General features: G+C 33.1%; 2 protein-coding genes across 12 annotated transcripts in view; one reads left to right on the forward strand and one right to left on the reverse strand.

The window, feature by feature from the left end:
* The window catches only part of LOC124372611 (RNA-binding protein Musashi homolog 2), a 225,402-nt gene that overhangs the window by 200,534 nt on the left and 3,461 nt on the right, over positions 1 to 21,407 (forward strand). For 6 of the 11 annotated variants that reach the window (XM_046831023.1, XM_046831033.1, XM_046831045.1 and 3 more), the window contains one exon: positions 19,957 to 20,174. In XM_046831023.1, coding sequence (XP_046686979.1) covers positions 19,979 to 20,174 — 196 coding nt within the window. In that variant the 5' untranslated portion in view covers positions 19,957 to 19,978. Of the gene's footprint in view, positions 1 to 404; positions 528 to 17,527; positions 17,870 to 19,956; positions 20,175 to 21,407 lie in introns of those variants that run through there. The other 5 variants (XM_046831038.1, XM_046831052.1, XM_046831073.1 and 2 more) reach the window with 2 other exon arrangements.
* The window catches only part of LOC124372674, a 64,107-nt gene that overhangs the window by 11,069 nt on the left and 31,631 nt on the right, over positions 1 to 21,407 (reverse strand). Inside the window, exons 3-4 of the mRNA XM_046831087.1 lie at positions 19,373 to 19,458; positions 18,396 to 18,459 (exon numbers count right to left, since the gene is read on the reverse strand). Of these exons, the coding sequence (XP_046687043.1) occupies positions 18,396 to 18,459; positions 19,373 to 19,458 (150 nt within the window). The remainder of the gene's footprint in view (positions 1 to 18,395; positions 18,460 to 19,372; positions 19,459 to 21,407) is intronic.

Consider the following 21,407-nt stretch of genomic DNA (forward strand, 5'->3'; position numbering starts at 1 on the left):
TAAGCGCTTGAATTGTCTCCTTCATTTTCCTAAAGATTTCATGTTAAATGCAATATATTTTATCATACAGAATTTATAATTTTCTTTGAACATTTTGATGGAAATGATACTGTAATATATTATGAGTTGGAAGTATTCTATGACGACCTTGCCCGTGAGTAAAACAATGCATAAACGTATCCTAACAATGAGTAATTCATGATTAACTCTCGCTCATATAATATATTCAGTATAGATTGTTTGTTTGTTCACTGTATTTTATGACGGTAGTTTTCTATTATTTAACAAGAAAGTCCTACATGACTTATTACTAGACCAATAAAAATTAATATTAATATATTGTAAACACTATAATAGTCTGTTTTGACTTCATATCTAATGCTACTATTTTATTACATTTTCAGATTGTAATCAAAGTAGCAGGTTTTGTACAAATTAACTATCAAGAATCGCCTGATTAAGAGTTTGGACTTCCTCTCTGTGTATTGACCCTTACGGAAGAACACCGTTTTTAACAGTGACAAAAGGTTTGATTGTTAGTTTTCTGCAATTTATTTTTTATCGAGCGCTGCTTTATATAGTTTTAAATATTAGTTTAATATGTTGTTGGAACTAATAATTTTCCATTTATATTTTAATTATTGTAATCATAATTCCAACCAATCCTGTTTAGAACTACAAAGCAGTTTAAATATAACGCAGTCTGTTAATTAATTTAACTTTCGTGTACATAAAATACAAGAGTTAAGTCTACAATTTATCATAAAACACTTATTTGATCCAACATTTAAAATCGAATGTGCAGCTTAAAAATGCATCATACGATGATTTACAGACACATTTTAAGAAAGGAAGTTTGGTAAAAATGTTACTATACTAATTGGAAAGTTGATACACTTAAAAAAACCGGGAATTTACGTTCTGATCTATTTATTCAAAAGTTTGTAAAGATAACCGCAATGAAAGTTGTTGTTTAGTGGTGAAAATATTTATTACATGTAACAAGATCCAGCATATATGGATTTGAATATTTTATTATTATGAAGTTGAGAAGCTTCGGAGTGTAAGGGTGAGGAATACGTTTGCGATTTTCATTGGGTCTCCCAATGCTGTATAAGGCGATGCAATTTAATAAAGCTCTACAAAAGGTAGCTTTTCAATAGCAGTAATAAGGAGAGAAATAGTTTTCTAAATGAAGTAGTGAGTACAGCACAATAGATAAAACGCACAAGTTTCAATTTATTGTTAGAGCAATCTGGCGGTTAGGTTTAGTATTACCACAGATGGGAACTCAACGCTAGCGAATTCTGTGTTCTGGTCGTAGTAACTAATCTCAGTGAGACGTTTGACTTTCTTTGGTGGACACATAGGTTTTCAGTTGCTTTTCAAATTAATAACTCTACATAGCAGGAGTGACAGTATCAGCGAAATCTGTAGAGGGAGACGAGTCATCGTAAGGAGGGGGGGGGTTCTTTATGATATTTTTTAGGCGGCCGGTAACCCAGTGTTGAATTCCAAGCGAAGTTTACGACGTCTACACAAAGTGTGAATACCGCAGAACAGTCGTGGAATATAAATACAATAATTTATTTGTGCCTCACAAAACCTCTTTTGTAATGTATTTGTGGCTCGCAGGCCGCTTTTGTGAGCACCGCGAGGGGACTAGAAGGCCGGGTCCCTCCCTTTTACTGCTCTTTATAATATATCGTCTCAGTAATAATAAGCTAGGGTCGATTATAGAAGCCGTACGTGTCGATTGAGCCATACCGACCTTTCGGCCGCTGTGCCACGACCTTTCTCACGTCGAGGTGTGGTCCCATCCCCTTCTCCCCCTCTTACCCAACAAAATATGAACGACGAAAAGTAACTTAATAAAAACGTCATTATTTCTGTTATAGTTGTTTTTTGTATCAGATACAATAAAGCCAAATCCGGTATTCATGTGGTCCGGAATCTTGCAATACTAAAAATGTTTAAGTATTGCCATTAGTAGTGGGAAATGAATGACGACAGCTTGCCGAAAAACATTCGGTCCAAAACATATTTTTTACACTCGCGTGCCTATAGCAATAATCACCAATATGTCAATACCCTAGATGTTAAATATCTCTTGCTATACATTGTTACCATATGTGTAGACTCAGGACCTGCTCACACGGTAATACGTACAACAAATATTATACTCATCTCTACCATCAGATAAGCAGATGATCGTTAGCTCTAGAGCGCCATCGACATCGCAATGGAAAGTGTGGGAGTTTTTGTCGATGTATGTTACTATGCGAAATTAAGTTGATACAAAAAATATCTAAGATATATTTAGCTATAAATGTACGTTTTAAATTTATCTAAACCATATAGACAATATTTTAGTGGCGTTTCCTGATCAGATTTTACTCCTGAAATTTTGGTTTCTCTGAACATATAGCCACTTACAAAGTAATTTTTAAAAGATGAAAATCTCCTGGATTATAGTTGTTTTATCAAATGTTTAAGCATGAATTCCAGGCGGAAACTGTTAAATCTTTATAAATTAAAGCTACTGTTGATAATTTACCTTTAAAGGTTGTCCAAAGCTACGATTTCAGTATTAATCAAACAAGCTTCAATTCATTCATTTTTTGGTAAACAAGTATGTTGGTCAGTCGAACACTTCAAAAACATACTAATTTCTTCGAAATAGATAAAACAGTATACGCACAAAGTAATATTATTTTTATTTACCATTATTAAATTTGAGTAACCGAGTTTTTAAACTTGCCCAAAGTATGATAAGCACTAAAAAAAAGAGGAACTCGGAGAACAGGCATATTTGTTCAAAGCCAAGCAATAGTAATGACAGGCGTCTCATGAAATCTATCATAATAAAGCTCCCCGTAACACTATAAATTTTACCTTGCAAATTTACTAAATAACGTGATCTAATTTGGCGTCAGAGTCACGAAGAATAACCCTAGAATAATAGGCGCCCATGTTGTCCAGTAAGCCTGGCCGAATCTTACTAACCGATAGATAACCTTTATATTTACAATCAGAGTATCGTACAAGCATGCACTATGTCCACCAGATATTCTGGAATCTCAGCACGGAAAAAGCATAAAACAACATTATATCAGTAACGACCTCTGTAGCCGCCGCCGCCGCGCCGCCGCGTTAACAGTAATGAGACACACAGTGTAGTACGTATGTGTATGGGGGTGGTGACATATTTAATTCAAAGCCGACCGCCCAACATGGGGCCTGCATGTTTTACATGGTGGTGCTGGGGTTTGGTCCGTTCCCGTTCCAATTCCCATTCTGCCCCGTGTATTATTCAACCGGCTGCTCTTTGTACCGCGTCCAGCCGTCGATCATTCACCCGTGTGCTTTCGCTTGTCAATTCGATAGCGTAAATAAGCTTTTATTAGTTCACTACGGTACGGTAGTTGTTTTTCTCGAACAGCGTCGAAAGGTATTGTTTCGCCAATCACCTGACTGGTAACAAGGATAGCGATCAGTTGATTTGTCCACGCTACTTACTATTTAGTTGCATGGTTGTCCACCAGCAACGCTGGCGATCCCAGTGCATTCGTACAAAGATTACCGTTTGGCATCAGCTGTCTTTTATTTTATAATTAGCACGTTTTGTCTACAGTACAATAAATTAATAAAAGTATATAATATATTAATATTAAAATTAATAAAACTTATATAAATTGAAATTATTGTCCATAACTCAGCGAAAATGGTTTTAACTGCTTCCTTTTTATCAATAAATTGAATGTGCCTATACGCAACTTCGTGTAGTGATGGAATATACTATTCAAACCAGTTATTGATAGGATGCTACTTTGCACCCCATTCTTTTAGTGTTCAGTTTTTTCAAATTAAAATCCATGTTGACCATAAACTGCTGCTCCTTAATTTTCTGATGCTAGACTATTTTTAGAGACTGTCTTACGACTCAGATTCAGAATCCGCCTGAAACACTTGATTGAAATTGTATAACCTCGCAAGCCATATATGTAAATTGAGACACTAGAGAGACCCTCCCTACTATCAACCCTTACACAAACTCACAACTGACATGCAGACGACGGGAGAATCTCTGTAAAATAGCTCCTGTTTGCCGTTGACAATAAATCATTTTAGATTTAATACTGCGTAATTGGATTGAAATGAGTCTATTTGACATGAGAAGTAAATGATTTTGTATTATCATGCATAATGTTTTAAACCCTAATTTGACTGGATATGATTGAGATTATTATGACACGAAAATTCCCAAGTCGACAAATGAACTCGTGCCGAATCTATTCGGCTATATTGTACATACAAAACAGCTGTGTGCAGTTCTTGCTACAACTCTTAAAGCTGCCAACTTTTCGTTTCCTGAAGACATTCGCACGATGTTAAAATAAATACAAGCGTTCCGGATATAATAAAAAACTTAAATTAATATACGGTTTTATATGTTGATCAATAAAACAGAAACGTCACAGGGTTACTATACTTCGACCGTTTTTAAACTCACTTCTGGTTGTATCTTACAATTAAACTAATTATTTACAAACTTAATGAACTAGAAAACAGTTGTAAGTTTAGGAAAGATTGATTATGATTATTCCTTAATCCTTAAGAGAAGAATGTATCTATTTTTAATTGTGACAGGCTATTACCACAAACATCTAAATTCGTATGAATCTCATGGCCGGGTTTGAAATTCCGGTGACCGGCTATTTAATGAGGGTAGGGGTTGCTGACTCATCCAGCTGAACCCTACTTTGCCTCAGCGGCGACGTCAGCATGACGCCGTCTCACCTATACATCAGCACCGGTCAATATAGTACACCTGGTACAAGTGCTTAGGGCCAGCTCTCTTATCTACTCTGCGCTTTGTAAAATCTATTTCGTGCTTTTTCTTTTACGCTTGTGTACTTTAACACGTTTAAAGTCTTGAACATTTTACTCTGTTAATAAAGCAAGAGTTATCCTACGTTTGTGTAATAGGAGAGTGGCATTAAATGTCTCTAATAAGGATTAAATCTCCAGCATTATTATGTCATTTGATGTTGAATGTCGACACCAGAAACCTACTACATTTACATGTTTATACAATGATTTAATTGATAAAAGATTTACAAGAAAATGTTCTATCAATGACTGAGAAAGTTCACAATAGCACTTGATTTTTCTATGGTTTAAAAACATAATATAATTGACAGACATGGTGCTAACACTATCTAAACCTTCACCAATTTATTGATATGATTCTTTCGGATTTGCATATATCCCAAGATAAATAAATGTAGCCTATATCAAATATATTTAAGAATATTTAAGTGGTCCGCCACGAGGAGCTGATTCTGTACAAAAAAGGCTGAACCTGTTATTCAAATTTGTATTTTTTTATATATAAAGTAGTACTACACATAAGAGTAGTATAATAATAATATACGACTAAAATCTTGTATTAGTACCTCCAATAAAGCTACAAACTGAAAATAAGCTCAATAGTATAGCCCTTTCATGTACCTTAATTGAATTGAATATTAAACAGACCCTCAAGAATTTAATCACAGCTAAATGTATGAACTAAAAATAACCTCAATAGTACAGTCATCTCATGTACTTTAATTTGAGTGGATATTAAACGGATCTTATGAATTAATCACAGCTAAATGTATGAACTAAAAATAACCTCAATACTATAGCAATCTCATGTACTTTAATTTGAGTGGATATTAAAACGACCTTATGAATTTAATTACAGCTAAATGTATGAACTAAAAATAACCCCAATACTATAGCAATCTCATGTACTTTAATTTGAGTGGATATTAAACCGACCTCATGAATTTAATCACAGCTAAATGTATGAAATAAAAATAACCTCAATTATAGTCCTCTCATTTTTTACAACGTTTTATCCTTGTATAAACTGCACATTTATGCTATTACAAAGCCTTTATTCGATTGTTAAAACATAGTCTGATAACAAGTTTGGTTGTGTCATGGTTATCGATTAATTATATTTATCACGAACGTCGTAACTGTGACAATAATGTACGGTGGAGTGACACCGATAGTTTTAGAACCTGCTAGCCGGACAGCGCCGTGACAACACCTGGTAGGCAATACGGAGACAGTTCAGAATGCACGGCGACTTGTGTTCAGGCGTGGCGTGGCGTTTTGTCTAAAGCGTACGCCATATAATTTTTATTCTCTCTCTGTGATTTTGAAATTAAAAATTGCTTACTGTTGGTTTAGTCATTCTGATTATAATTTGTCCCCGTTGTGTTGCCGTGTAGTAATGCATCGGAATTATACGGTTATATAAAACAATAATTGCATCGTCGGTATAATGTTTAGACAAATTATTATACAACGTGCAATCCATCGTATTTAGAATTTAAATATAATTCAATTAATCGAGATTTGCCACCTATTTGAAATAGATAAAAAAACATCATGCTTGTATACGAACAGTTGTAATTAATATAAGTACATCAAAGATTGGAATGTTGCATACCAGAAGAAATTGACTAGACAAATTTATGCATTACATTAATTTAATTTTACATCGACAAACCATAAGTTTGCCAAAAAGTTAATGCATGATACCGTAGTCTATTAAAAAAATTAGAACGTCAACTATCAAAAATATTGTTTTTAAGTTTTCATAATTTTTCTAAAATAATAAGTTAAATGCAAAACCTTCGGTGCATACATACATAAATTGTGAATAGGTGATTCTGTTTCCATTGTTTACCGCTTATTCTGCTAACTGATGCGGACGTATTTAGGGAGTACGGAAGCCAGCACATTATAGTGAGCACAGGGAGGGGGCTGTAAGGTGGTGGGTGGGGGAAGGGGAGGGGTGCGAGCGCTGACTGCTGACTCAGAGATCAATACTGTACCGCGCTCTGTGTTGGTGTGGTGCGGTGTGTAGAGGCTAGAGACTGATGTGCTAAAGCACCAAGTGTCGCGAGGTCTATGAACTTACTAGATATCAATCGTTGCTGTACAATTTACGTCCAGAGGTTGGGTTATCTAAAAAGTGAACTACAATGATTGATATATACTTTCTACAAATCCCACATTGAATTGTAATTTTTCGCATAAGAAGTTTAACAATGTCGGTTGTTGAGTGTTGACTGAGCAAACCGGCTAGCCACTAGCACTCGGTCGAAATATTTCAGAATTTTAATCGTGTTAACGATGTGTCGACGCTATACCAATAGGAACACTCAGCTTATAGTCAGTCATTATTTCTATCTCTTGTATATTGCCAGCAATACACAGAAACGAATTTGAATAAAGAAATATGTAGGATAGGAATGAAAAGACAGGCTTTGGAACCCACGATACAGACCTCTATTATCCTGCTATACGTGGGAGATGTGGTGGACAGCCACAGCAGCTTTGGTGGTCACTTTGTTCTACACCTTCTGAAGTTCTGACTAACTCGGATATCTCAAGTCGTGATTCACCTGATCTCCGAGAGGTTAGGCCAAATTAACCGAATATTTTGGAGAGTAGCTGACTAATCGAATGGTTAACTGTGTAATCGGCAGAGGAATTACTCGTTCGCCTTACCTTTTGTTTTATTAACTAAATGATTACGCATGATCCCTCACACTAAATGAGTTTCTGCAAGTGGTTGGCTGGTCGTCTTCTCAACTGACTACAACGACCTAGTATAGAGTTTTTTTAGAGTAACTGACTAATCGGTTTACGAATTCCTCACGTATAATCTTTAAACTTTTCACATTTTAACATCATTAATTAATTACTCTTCCTCTCTTTCTGCTGGATGAAGATAAAATGCTTATTTTTTGAATTCGCTATTTCTCCACAAAATTCCATGATATTAGATATGGAAAGCTACAACACAAGAGACTAGGCCTACATATAATGTTGGAGACGACTGCACTGTCGCCACGTAGTTTGACGTAGACAACAAAAAATAAACAATGGAGATGCGACTCTAAAGGAGGAGTAGGTGCTTCAGACCGTTGTGTCCTTCGTCCTTTTCCTCGATTGAATCCGTTACCTTTATTTCATTACGTGACATACAAAAAGCATAACTAGCAGCTTCAGCTTTCAAGGACTTATGCGAGAAATATATTTAAATACATAACATTGTCATATTTCTGGATTTTAGAATATCTTTTTATGATCACTTTTGTAAAATGAAGCTATTTTGCATTATTATATCAAATTAATCGCGGTTTTAGCTAAAGGGATATATCTAATAATTGTTTTGACATTTTCTGAGGTTTTGAATACAGATTCTAATTATTACTGATCATCAATTGCCATTGGACTGCTGAACTTTTCGCTGGTGTTTTCAATCGGTACAATAAAATGGATATTTACTAAAAATTGTGAATGGGGTATAAGCTCAAGAAATCGAAAAATTGTTATAAACTGATATTATATATATATATATATATATATATATATATATATATATAGCACCAAACCCACATAAATAATTCCATAACAATTAAACCATTAAAATAATTTTTATTATGATTTTATTGTATTGTAGTTTTAAATTCCAGTAACGAAACATATGTGATTCGATTTGTTGTTAATTTGTTAGGTTTTCAATAGGTTATTATTAATGGTTAAAATGAGATCAAAACTGTCGTTTTTTTAGAATATTTTGTTTTTAGGCAACACATAGTTTATTTAGGTACAAAGACAAACGATAAAAACGTTTTCATATCTTGGAGTCGTTTGCTATTACAAGCCAAATTTGAACAGGGTCAGTCCTATTATTAAATGAAACCACACCGCTTACTCGTACATACACGTTGCCGTATGTACAGACATGGATTTCCCTCCGATAAACACTTATTTTGGGAATCAGGATAACGTGAAACAGAGGTTTTGTTCCAAAAAACGTGTCTTATACAAACGTTACTTTGTAGGAGAGGGGAAAGGATGTGAAGATGAAAGACGTGTGTGATGCGATCGAGCGGAGATTTATTTCAGACGTTTAAGAAGGGCTGATTTAGTAGCAATGAAGCTTAGTAAAGTTCGTGTGTTAAACAGTACGGATAATGGTTCGGTCGTTACTGCACGCCTACCTTGAGTCGCTACGGCTATTGTCTACCGAGTGATTTGGCTCCCGCCACAATACAATAGCCTTCGGTCATTACTCTGTAGGTACCTTGGCTACGTTATTACTCGTACTTCTTGTCTAGCCGTGCAGGACTGAGCTCCGTGGTTGTATCTATTTCCACATCATATGTTTTATATTATTCACTGGAATAGGCTTGATAATTTAAATCATCGAACTAGCCTAATTTTTGCCTGACAATATCTTTGTAGTATTGCAGTTTGATGAAGGAGGTATTTGCTTACTGTATTAAAATCACGTTTTACAATAAGTTTTAAATATATTATTTCATTCCTTTTGAGGGACTACTCCCGAAACGTTCTTTGTCATTTACGACTGCCTCAAGTTTCGTAATGCCAAACCTGTAGCAGTATTTGAGATACGGTCAATATATGTTTGTCTCTTATGACTGACTCGAGGTTCGTAATGCCAAACCTGTAGCAGTATTTGAGATACGGTCAATATATGTTTGTCTCTTATGACTGACTCGAGGTTCGTAATGCCAAACCTGTAGCAGTATTTGCGATTCTGGTCTCTGTCGCTTTGTCACTTATGACTGCCTCGAGGTTCGTAATGCCAAACCTGTAGTAGTATTTGCGATTCTGGTCTCTGTCGGTTTGTCACTTATGACTGCCTCGAGGTTCGTAATGCCAAACCTGTAGCAGTATTTGCGATTCTGGTCTCTGTCGGTTTGTCACTTATGACTGCCTCGAGGTTCGTAATGCCAAACCTGTAGTAGTATTTGCGATTCTGGTCTCTGTCGGTTTGTCACTTATGACTGCCTCGAGGTTCGTAATGCCAAACCTGTAGTAGTATTTGCGATTCTGGTCTCTGTCGGTTTGTCACTTATGACTGCCTCGAGGTTAGTAACGCCAAACCTGTAGCGGTGTTTGAGATTGCGGTCTCTATCGGTTTGTCACTTATGACTGCCTCGAGGTTCGTTATGCCAAACCTTTAGCGGTGTTTGAGATTGCGGTGTCTATCGGTTTGTCACTTATGACTGACTCGAGGTTCGTAATGCCAATCCTCTAAGCGGTGTTTGAGATTGCGGTCTCTATCAGTTTGTCACTTATTACTACCTCGAGGTTCGTAATGCCAAACCTGTAGCGGTGTTTGAGATTGCGGTCTCTGTCGGTTTGTCACTTATGTCTGCATCGAGGTTTGTAATGCCAAACCTGTAGCAGTGCTTGAGATTGCGGTCTCTATTGATTTGTCACTTATGACTGCCTCAAGGTTTGTAATACCAAACCTGTAGCAGTGTTTGAGATTGCTGTCTCTATCGGTTTGTCACTTATGACTGGCTCGAGGTTCGTAATGCCAAACCTGTAGCGGTGTTTGAGATTGCGGTCTATATCGGTTTGTCACTTATGACAGACTCGAGGTTCGTAATGCCAAACCTGTAGCAGTATTTGAGATTGCGGTCTATATCGGTTTGTCATTTATGACTGTCTCGAGGTTCGTAATGCCAAACCTATAGCAGTATTTGAGATTGCGGTCTCTAGGTTGCAGTTCCAAGCGGGGCCATTTGTACGTTGTATGTTCCAAGTTAATTTATATGTTGGTAAATAGAAAACACTGCTTAAAAATAGATTAATATAAAATGTTTAATTTAAGTATTCGAGAAATTTCGATTTCAGGAAGATTCCGTGTTTGTAGAAAATGTATAAATATTAAAATAATATTTATGGTGTTACAAAAGACGTATTTAACAGTTTTATTTAATTCTACCATCCTAACATAATATTAAAAATCAACTCACTTCTGAATTGGAAATAGTAGTTTGTAATTTAAATTTTGCCGAGATAACTATTTTTCCTTGTAGTATTTCAAAGACAGAACAAAGTAGTTTAAGTAGTGTAAACTGAATAAAAAACTGAGCAGCACATAGCAATGGTGGGGGTAAATTGAATGAATGCCGGATGGAGATAGCAATCGGTGCGTGGCTGATGAATACGACCAAAACAATCGATAACGACAAACAACACCCCGCGTACTCGAACTCAAAGTCCTGCCACTGCTGCCTCAGCAGTCAGCACGGTATAGGGCGGCGCGGCGCGGCGTCAGCAGCGGTGAGGGTCCTCGACTGACGGAGGGACGGGCCCACACCGTCCTCAACCGACCCTTGATAATCTCTTGATCTCGTCTGCGCGTTTGGGGCTGTAACCTACCGATAAATCCGGACTGCTGGTAGACCTAATGGCGGCGCCAGACTTCGCATAATGTAATGGCACTTTGAATTCTCATATTGGAAGGGGCTTCACTCAAATATGTGGGCAGCTCACGTTGGGTTACTAATTACCAAGTTCGAGTAGACCCTTGTGGATTAAAAGTTCTTTCTGATCTGAAATTTTGAATTGTTAGTGCAATTAATAAAGATTGAGTTTATGGTTGATGAGAAACAGACTCGTCGTTCTCGTAATAAATTCTTTATTGATAACATGATATTTTTATACATTCCATCATCTACCTGTTTATATTTTTTGCAGTAAAATTGTAATAGCCTTATTATTATTCCTCTTGTGACTGGAATAATTAATACATAAGGAGAAGATATACATGATTATTAAAAAGTGTAGTATATCGGGTCTATTATAGAAAATTCGGTTGTTTGTGATAATATCGTTCTAATTTCATGAATTGATTACCATAGTCCATGAAATAGCATGTACACAGTCTATAAGAACACAAGTTTCTAGAAACGTACTAAATATACTAAACACTAAACCATACAGGAGGTCGAGATCACGCTAGGCTTTCTATTTTTTGGACTATTTGTGTGTGTTTTTTTACCCTGGAATTCTATTTTTTAATCGCATTGTTTTGTAAAATATATATTACAAATTTGCCTATTCTTGCTGGTAGTATCTATTTGTTTGGGATTTTTGATAGAGGTCTAAAATAGATATCCGGAGTGAGCAGAAGAGTAGACAAAGTGTTATTTCCTCATAGCGGTTAGTTGAGGTTTAGTTGCTATTTTCTCAAATAATAGTTGGATTACAGACAATTCTATATTTTTGTTTGAAATATTCACAGAACAAGACACTGAAAGGTCTATTTCGTTGCATATAGTGTTATTATTAACACTTACTATTTTTTTCTTATTCGGACATGTGGTTTTTTCAATTAAATTTATGATTTGTTTGCTTATTGTACAGTTCAAACTTTTCGGCACTTCATTTCTTATATTCTCAAAAAATGTATATGGATTAGAAGGCACCTTTTGTAAACATGTTTCTGAAATACATATCTCAAAGTTAAAATAATAATTCTTATCATAAAAACCGAATTTTTGGAACTCTCTCTTGAATTACTGTCTTATCATTAAAACTACTTTGAATTTCTATCTATATAAGTAAATTTTAATATCATAAGGAACAACGTCTAAATTACTTATTTAATACTGTGTAGATTGAAAAGCCTAGATATTTTTAAATATCTCCTTATACATCTATAAATACTACTTTCTGATATTTCAAAGTTAAAAACCCTAACCATTACCTTACTAATACATGAACTGTTGTACACGATTATCTATACATTTCCCCTTAGCTTTGGTAAACCAACATTTTGAAATGGTTGAAATATTTCATAACAAAACATACTTAAAATTAATATAATTTAAAACAAAAATTTTTTCACACACTCTGTGTGTGTAGTTTAGTTAAACTTGTGAGAATGGGTACCTAATGTAGCTTAGCTTATCTTCATACTATTATAAAAATAGATACCGTAAAAGACTCCTTAAGTTTTATGTTTTAATTTCAAATTCCATTATGATTACAAAATTAAAAACTTGTAATTGTGCTAATCCTCTATTTAACTGTTATAATTCCAACAATATCTTTATCTCAAAAATACTTTGAAGGCTTTTATATCTTGTGAACAGTTCATAACTTCTAAATTATGTAATAAACTTTAAGATTTCGAATGTTTAAAACTCTTTCTACATAAAAGTTACACATAATTTGCAATATAAATAAGAACCCCCATAACATTTTCAAAATAAATAAATGTGCTATTTGTTGTATAATGTTTAAAACTAAGCTTATGGAAATGAGTAGGAAAAACAAATTAAGATATTTTATATTTGGAAAATATAGTTATTTTCTTTAATTTTCATTCCAGAATATTAAAAATTAAAGTGTTTTGGGCGGGTTTCCAAATTTATAAAAAGTACAGTCTTCTAAAAATTAAAAGTTGTAATTTCTAAACTACAACAAAATAATTACCTTATAAAAATATAGTACACTAAATTTTCAATTTATTGAATTAAAATAAATTATATTATAACTTTAATTACTTTTATTAAAAGATCTATCAAAGAATCTTCAATACAAGTGTTGACAGAATTTACACATTACAAACCAAATCATCTGCTATTGACATTTTAAACACTCTTTATATTTATAATTTATTTAATTTAATCAGTGAATTAATTTCTGATTTAAAGATGGTTTTTTATCTATTGTATAAGTCAAATATATATGTTTTAATTTCCTTTGGATATACTGAGTATTTAAACATTTCAGTAAAGTTAACAAATCTTCATAATGTGTAATGAATGTAAAATAACTATAACAAAGACACAAGGGGAGGTAGAAAATTAGATTTGAAAAACTGACAATTGTGATTTTTTAAGTAAAAAAAACTGGAAAACAAGGAAAAATTTTACAAAACCATCACTATTTACATGCACTGCACAAATTAAGCCCAATATAATTTTTAAGCCAAACTTACTGACAAATTTACTCCACATAATAGATACTACATATCATCAGCCTACTATACATTTACCAAATAATGCTGAATCACAGTGAGAAAGATAAAATATATTTATAGTTTAAGAGGGTTATAGAAATTATTATTAGTACAACTAAACTTTAATTACATTTTTCCTTTTACCCTATGTATATTCTGTAGCACTGACTATTGTAAATGGCAACTCTATGTTAAAGTTTCTTCCTTTAAAACTTGTACAATCTGGGGTTCATTTCTTAATGTGTGTGTTTCATTTAGTGTTATAGATTATTAATAGATTTTTAGCTTTGTGTGGTTGTAGAAAGATTTTCTTAGATAATAGCGGTTTCAATGGAATGTAAAAAGTAGCACATTTTTCCAAATAGCAGAAATTTGTATAATTTATAACTGTTTATGATTATTTTTCAGTGTTATCATTAATAATTAATAGTATTCTAATTTTAAGTCACTATTAGTTGATATTTTCTAATAAAGTATTAAAATATAATTTAGAGATTATGGTTTCTGTATACACCATGTATCACTGAGTTATGCATAAAAGGGCTTGATTAGGTTTAATGTGTTACAGATACTTTGAATAGTCATTTAAAGTCCTGCCATGTTTTTTTTTTAATATAAATATATAAAATTAGAAGTTACTCTTTATTTTTCAAATATGAATATATAAAATTAGAAGTTACTCTTTATTTTTCAAATACAAATATATAAAATTAGAAGTTATTCATGGTAACATTTATCAGTGTTGAAATTTGTTGATAAATTCTAGGAAAAGTATTGGACTCCAAAATGAATATCTAACCAGCATTGTCGGAAGAGTGTTTCAGAAATCCAGGCTCTATTTTAAACACATATTGGAATTTCAATAAATCCTAAAGTTATGTTCTGTACTAAACATTGTGTTAATTCCAAAACATAGCTTTCTGTAGAGATCCTACGGCTTTTACTTTCACTGTGGCTGTCATTACTACAAGCCATAATTTTGGGATATCCTTCATTTAAAAATTGATATATGATCGTGATATGATCTAATAAATGTCATAAACATACTGAAAAGTATAGTTAAAGTTACTTAAAACTGTGTAAGGGGATTGAAGAGTATGCAGGGAGTGTGTGTTGTTCAGCATTTATACAATAAGAGAAATGATAAAGTTTAAAGAACAGTTCCCAACATATTAAAATGATTTAATATTATCTGAAAACATATATTTTTGTGGTTGGTAAACCGGAGTCCCCTATCACAGAACTTATATGGTCTAGAGCCTGCAGCCCAATGTTAAGGTACATTTCAAAAAGAAATAATAATGAAATATTTATAATAAGTTTATTAAGAACATACAGTAGCAGGAAGAGAGTCGGATTGTTTTCTAACTTCTATTGTATCATACTATAGTAACTAGACTAAAATGAACAAAACATATTTGTTCACACCAGAGGTACCTAAGACTCAATTGAAGTGATTTATCGGTCTTCAAGTGCTATTGTTCTTCACTAAAGTCAATTGTTTTTGGTTCCTCTAGGCCAACTTCAATAAGATGTATTTTACCAAATGATTCAGTTCAACTTAAAATTGAGATGCTTAAGAGGTTTAACTCAATAATATTTACAGGATAAGTTGTATTATATTATTGATGTGTTGTTAGTCATGCCAGTATTCTTAATATTGAAGGATCTTTCAGAACATATTTAACACTTCGGCTTTATTGTCTCAGATACCAAGAGGATTAGTTGACAATATCACACAAGCTATGATACAATCCAGGCAATACTGTCTTATTAGATGAAAAATATGCAAAATTACCACTCTGCAAGCCAATCACTACTTTCAAGTACCAGCTACTTTTAACACTGGCTCCCATTGCCTTCACCACTCTTGAAGTTTAACAGACCATAATATGATTAGCACTAGTATTCATTCTTTCTGCAACATGTCATAAGATATTGGACTAGGGAACAGGAAGAGAAAGATAGGTACTATTAGTTTACTTAGAGGCATGCCAATAACAAACACTAAGCTCCAAGACAAAACACGAAATTCATAAAATGCTTTGTTACTTAATAATAATGTTAATACTGACAAGGAAGGCTTCCGTATTCACTTGGTACCATTAATTATATATTCAAAAGGAATATGATTAAAAATGAACATTATATCTCTGTAAAGAAATATTATACACAAGTAACATTAAGAATATTAAATAACATTAACATTAAATATTGAGAAACTCAATAAGATGAATACAACCTTAATTATCTAAACAAGTGTTTCGTTAACAAAAACGAAATACTATAATGTAATGTAATATTGTTGTTACGAGCAATTGTAACAACAATTTTGTTGCTACCATTTTTAAACTAGTATTTAGTTTTTGTGATTAGGTTGTTTCCAGTTGAGTTTTGCTAAAAAATAAAATATTATAATTTTTATGAGTAAATAATTAGTGATTTTGAGGGGAGGTGCAAGTACTTATGTTTGTTTAGTATGATTTTGTTATTTCATTTTTATTTAGCTGAACTGTAACAGAGTTCTTAATGACATAGTTAATAGTATAAAAAGAAATTAAATGTCAAAATTCTTACATTTCAACACAACCTCTTCTTCTACTTATCACCACTCAAAGATAAAGTACAATTATCAAAATTAACTTTTATACCAAAGCCATAATAAAATTGATTTTATACTTATATTAACAATGAAATACATAGCCTACAAGTTATTTAGAGAAAATGTTTATTTAATTTTTTAAATGCTTTATAAATAAATTCAGTCTAGCCTAGTTGTGCAAGAAAAGGTTATTGTTAAATTAGGTATTATTTAAACTCTGTTGTAATTTGTGTGTGGTTTTAAGATCAATTACCTAATTTCAGACCTCTAGTGTACCACAATATTAATTTAATTCTAACTGTCAATGGAGTACCTCTTGGTTTAAATTCATAAAATCATACAATTGGTGTTATATTATTTGTGAAAATATCCTAACAAAGAATGATATCTATAACTTATTATAATTTAATTAAGTATAGTGTATGTAGAAATTATACTGTTAATGATTTAGAGTAATTAAATTAATTTATAACTTGGAGTATCTTTGGTGTGAGGAAAGGGGAGGAACATGATTGGAAAGGGGGAGAAAGAGGGGTATAGGGATGGTAGTGGTGTGATTCACCAGTGGCCAGCCTCAATCAATATCTTCACTAGGCTACAACAATTTTGGGGTGTCAGTGTCACACCCCACTCTATGATTCCAACTTTTATGTATTTACTACTTCACATATAAATAGAAATCTCATTATTAACGTGAGATAGGATTTTAACAACCATAACATTAAATTGAACTCTTATAGGCTTAAGTTACTTTTTCGAATACAAGTAAATTATCAATAAAAAATTACATATTATTGTATTTAAGTGCAAAATAAGCCAAATATACATGCATAATTGAAATAAATTTCAATTTTATCTCTGGTAGGCTACTAAATATAAATTAAGACTTCTAAAATATTTATTATAAATTATATGTTTTTTATTAGTTGTACATACAAATAACACAAGATGTTACTGATATACTTTTCTTTTAACATCTCTTGAATAGTGTGATAGCACAAGAACTCTTAAAGATAACATTAGTTTACAGGTAAAGTAAGTGTAAACGTGATTGTGATTAAAAGTACATTATACAGTAATAAGTTAGTATTAAACCAATCAAGAATGCTTTAATCTGGTTGGTCTAGACGGTACTATCAAGAGTAACTTATTTTTCATCAAACCTAGTTCTAGGGTTGACAAATCAGAATGGCATTGGATTACCAAATTACCAATTCATTAATTCATTTGTTCTGAAACAGGTTGATTATGTTATTGATGTCATTCCTGACTCAGTAAATACTTTCTTTTCGAAAGCATATTAATATAAAATAAATAATTGTTCTGTAAGAAAACCACACTATTTTTATTCTGTTCTATCTAATTTGATTTATTTAGGCCTAACCAACTAGTTGCAGGTAAAATTACTCATATTAGTCACGTAAATATTATATAATATTATGTAACTTTTGATGTAGCTTAAGTTATATTTTAAATATGTCCTTAGAGTAAAACAAACTTAAATAATAAGGCTATGATAATAATTACCACTTAGCCAAAATATTAACTCATGCAATAATCATTCAATCAATAAACAAGGTAAAAGGCGCTCCTCGCGGGGAAACCTTGCACTATCAACCACTTTTCACTTTAGCATTACGCTAGGCTACATAACCTATAACACTTGGTCGCAAACTGTGATTAACACACTGCGTTAGTTTCCGAGGCACTTTTCACTAAAAACAACACTGATGGTGAGTAAAGGACGAGCCTTTGTTGTGATTGAAGGTTGTTGACCGGAGAGCGGCGAGCACCGTATCGATCGCGGAGTGGAGACTCGGCGGCGGAGACTGGTGCGAGACTAGGGCTATGTCCCGCTACAGCAGTACACCAGACAATACTGCTGTGACAGGACAATATCCCAGGCACACACTCGACACTTACTTTGAGACTTTTGGGGTTCAGCAGGTCGACCCTCTCGTTGATCGGCTTCCTCCGCTTGTTCACCCTGAAACACCAACAAACTACTGATCTCTCTGCTCTAGCCTGGGATGGGATGAGAAAGACCTGGATTTCCAGCTGCCCTAGCGCATGCGTTGCCGCAACCCCACCCGCCCTTACACCCCTCCCACCCTCTAATCTATATGTATATCATCTTACTACTTCATCACAGTTGTAAGAGACGAATATGTCCAAATTCATATTTTATTTGAATTTTTTTTCCAAATTTGACTATCTCTTAAGGAAGAAAATTATATTTTTGTTCATAGGCTAAAACCATTTCCTGTTGGAACTGTCTATTAAATGTTCATAAGCATAACATTTTTTGTATATGTTTATGAAAATAAGCCTATTATTTGGTTATACTACAGTTTTAACATTACAAACTTAGGAAACAACATATACAATGAGTCATTTTATGCAGCTTAAGATTTTCTTCTAAACTTCTTATATAGATTAAATTAAAAAAATTACACTAAAACAGAAAAGTAATGTCAGTTAATTCTGATTTACTGACTGTATTTCTTGTAAAGGACTTATTCTCAAATTGAGCATTAAGTTTATAGTAGATTACAGCTTTATGAGAAAAATAATACCTCAAGTAAACTTTGATGTCTTTTTAAAAGTATTATTTGCAGCGACAGAATATTTTAATTTGCTGAAGTAATTGAATCACTTCTTAGGGATGAAATATACATCAATACCAGATTTAATACAATCATAAGCTAAAATAGACTAAAGTACATATAAATATATGAAATAATTGTTGTAGGCTATATTATTGCAGTTAAAAACTTTTGCTTACTATGTTAATATCATGAACATTAACTTAAAAGTGTATACAAATAGATATTTTTAGTCATACTAAGGATTTATGTTCTATATAAAAAATGGTATACTATCTTTTGTTGCAAACTTACGTTATGTCCCTGGTGTTCATCTGCCAAGCAGTCGAAGATGCAATTAAGACAATGTCACCAGCAGATATAGTCACCACAGGCCAGAGCTGGAATAATGATATGTGATTAGTTTTATACATTCATTATGTTATTAACATGTAAGAATCTACCGGTTTTCAAGATATTATACTTAATTTGTATAGCTTATTGAGAACATTGTCTGTACTTTGCTATTGGAACATAAAATTGACTATGTTACAATCAGGAAATGAACAGATATTTACAAGATGTTTTAAAAGACAGATAGAGGGATTAATCAAGTTGGCCTGAACTGAGTTTAGTGCATTGATTGCATCCTTAAAAAAAACTTCTGGCACTTAGTGATCGGAGGGTTGATTTGTACTGTTCTACCTTGTGCTTGGTCATCATCATAAACTCTTCACTAAACAAATTATAAGTAAAAGGTGTATGGTATTTCGCTTTTGGAAAGTTCCGTTGGTTTTTTCATATGTTACCCAGTAGGTTAATGATCTATTATAAACTAAAAACTTGCTTGAGAACTCAAGACAAATATATCAGCCTCTACAATAAAAATTCTGTTCCAGCTTGGGCCTGGAGGGACTTGGCATGGCCGACCACCATGAAGCATTCAACAACATGCTGCAAATGAACGGACTGGGCCTCGTCCACCACCTGAACGGTTCACAGCCGCAGGTAGAGATGAATGGAACAGCCAGTTCACAGACAGCCGAAAATCACAGAAACGGCAACACAACACCGTCACAGCATCTGAATACCACCACACAGAACAATAGTTCCACGGGTGAGTGGTTAAAACTCTAATGTTGTCGTTAGAGTCACATAATTCATCCTATAGACTGTGAAACCAAGTATCCTGCTAAAGGAGTCACTAGTCAGTTAGGAGATAGCCAATTAAGTACAGTATGGTTTGAGATAGAAATTCCTAAAAGAGATCTACAGTATCACTACATAATCATTCACTAATCCTTGAAATTCTTGTGCTCAATTGTCAATTTGAGATGACAATAATGCTTCGCAAGTATGTTTAAATATTTTAAGGTATAATAATAGGAAATGAAGATTGAGTGTAATAATTACTACCCCAAATGACAAGTGACAAACAAATAAATCTTACAGTTTTATTTAGGAATCACTGCAGATATTATAGTTTTAACCAAATTAAAGACTGCTTAAATCTACTTAACAATGCCATATTCTATCTGTTTACTATGTTGCTCTAGCTATTATGTGGATTCTTTTATAAAAGATCCCAAGGTGTAGTACTTAAGGATGCTGCAGAAAATGTACCAATACAGCATAGCCTCATATCATCTTTAACATCCAACTTTTACAAATGGATTTGCCAGAGTATACCCAAAATTTCCAATATGTAGTTTAACATTTATTTGATTTATTCCATTATATATATATTTTTTTTTTTTTGTAATACATCAGAAAAAACTTTCTATTTTATAATTGATGACACTCATTTTTAATGATGAAATTTGTATAAGTATTAAATTGTTGTATAAATTATATCACAATAATACTATAGAGTTATTTTACCTTCTGCTATCCAAATCAGACTATTCGGATAGTCAGGAGGTAAAACTGTTGGTGAAAAAGTCTATACCAATAGTAAATTTATTGTGAGATTTCTACTAATTTAGTACATTTGTTGGGTATTGTTTGTGATATTGGATTTAATTTTATTGTTTTGCTTGAACAAGTATTTTTATGCCAGTGTTAATCCTAAAACGCTCAGTGTCCAGTCAGTGTATTCTTAGGTGGTGAAGGTGGATGAGGGATGTTTCTGACAACTATATATTACCTGACATAGGAGTATAATAGTTTAAAACATTTCCCTATTAGAAATTAGACAATGAAGGTTTTAGTTTATACTCAAAAAAGTTATAGAGATTTAAACTAGATTCTGTTTGGGTAAAGTCAATCATTGTAAACGTAACTACAAAATACATTTTTGTAAATTGACTATCAAATTTCTTTTTTATTAATACTATTAATGTATTTAGAT

Source organism: Homalodisca vitripennis, chromosome 1 (genome assembly GCF_021130785.1).
Source record: "Homalodisca vitripennis isolate AUS2020 chromosome 1, UT_GWSS_2.1, whole genome shotgun sequence".
Classification (NCBI taxonomy): Eukaryota; Metazoa; Arthropoda; class Insecta; order Hemiptera; family Cicadellidae; genus Homalodisca; species Homalodisca vitripennis.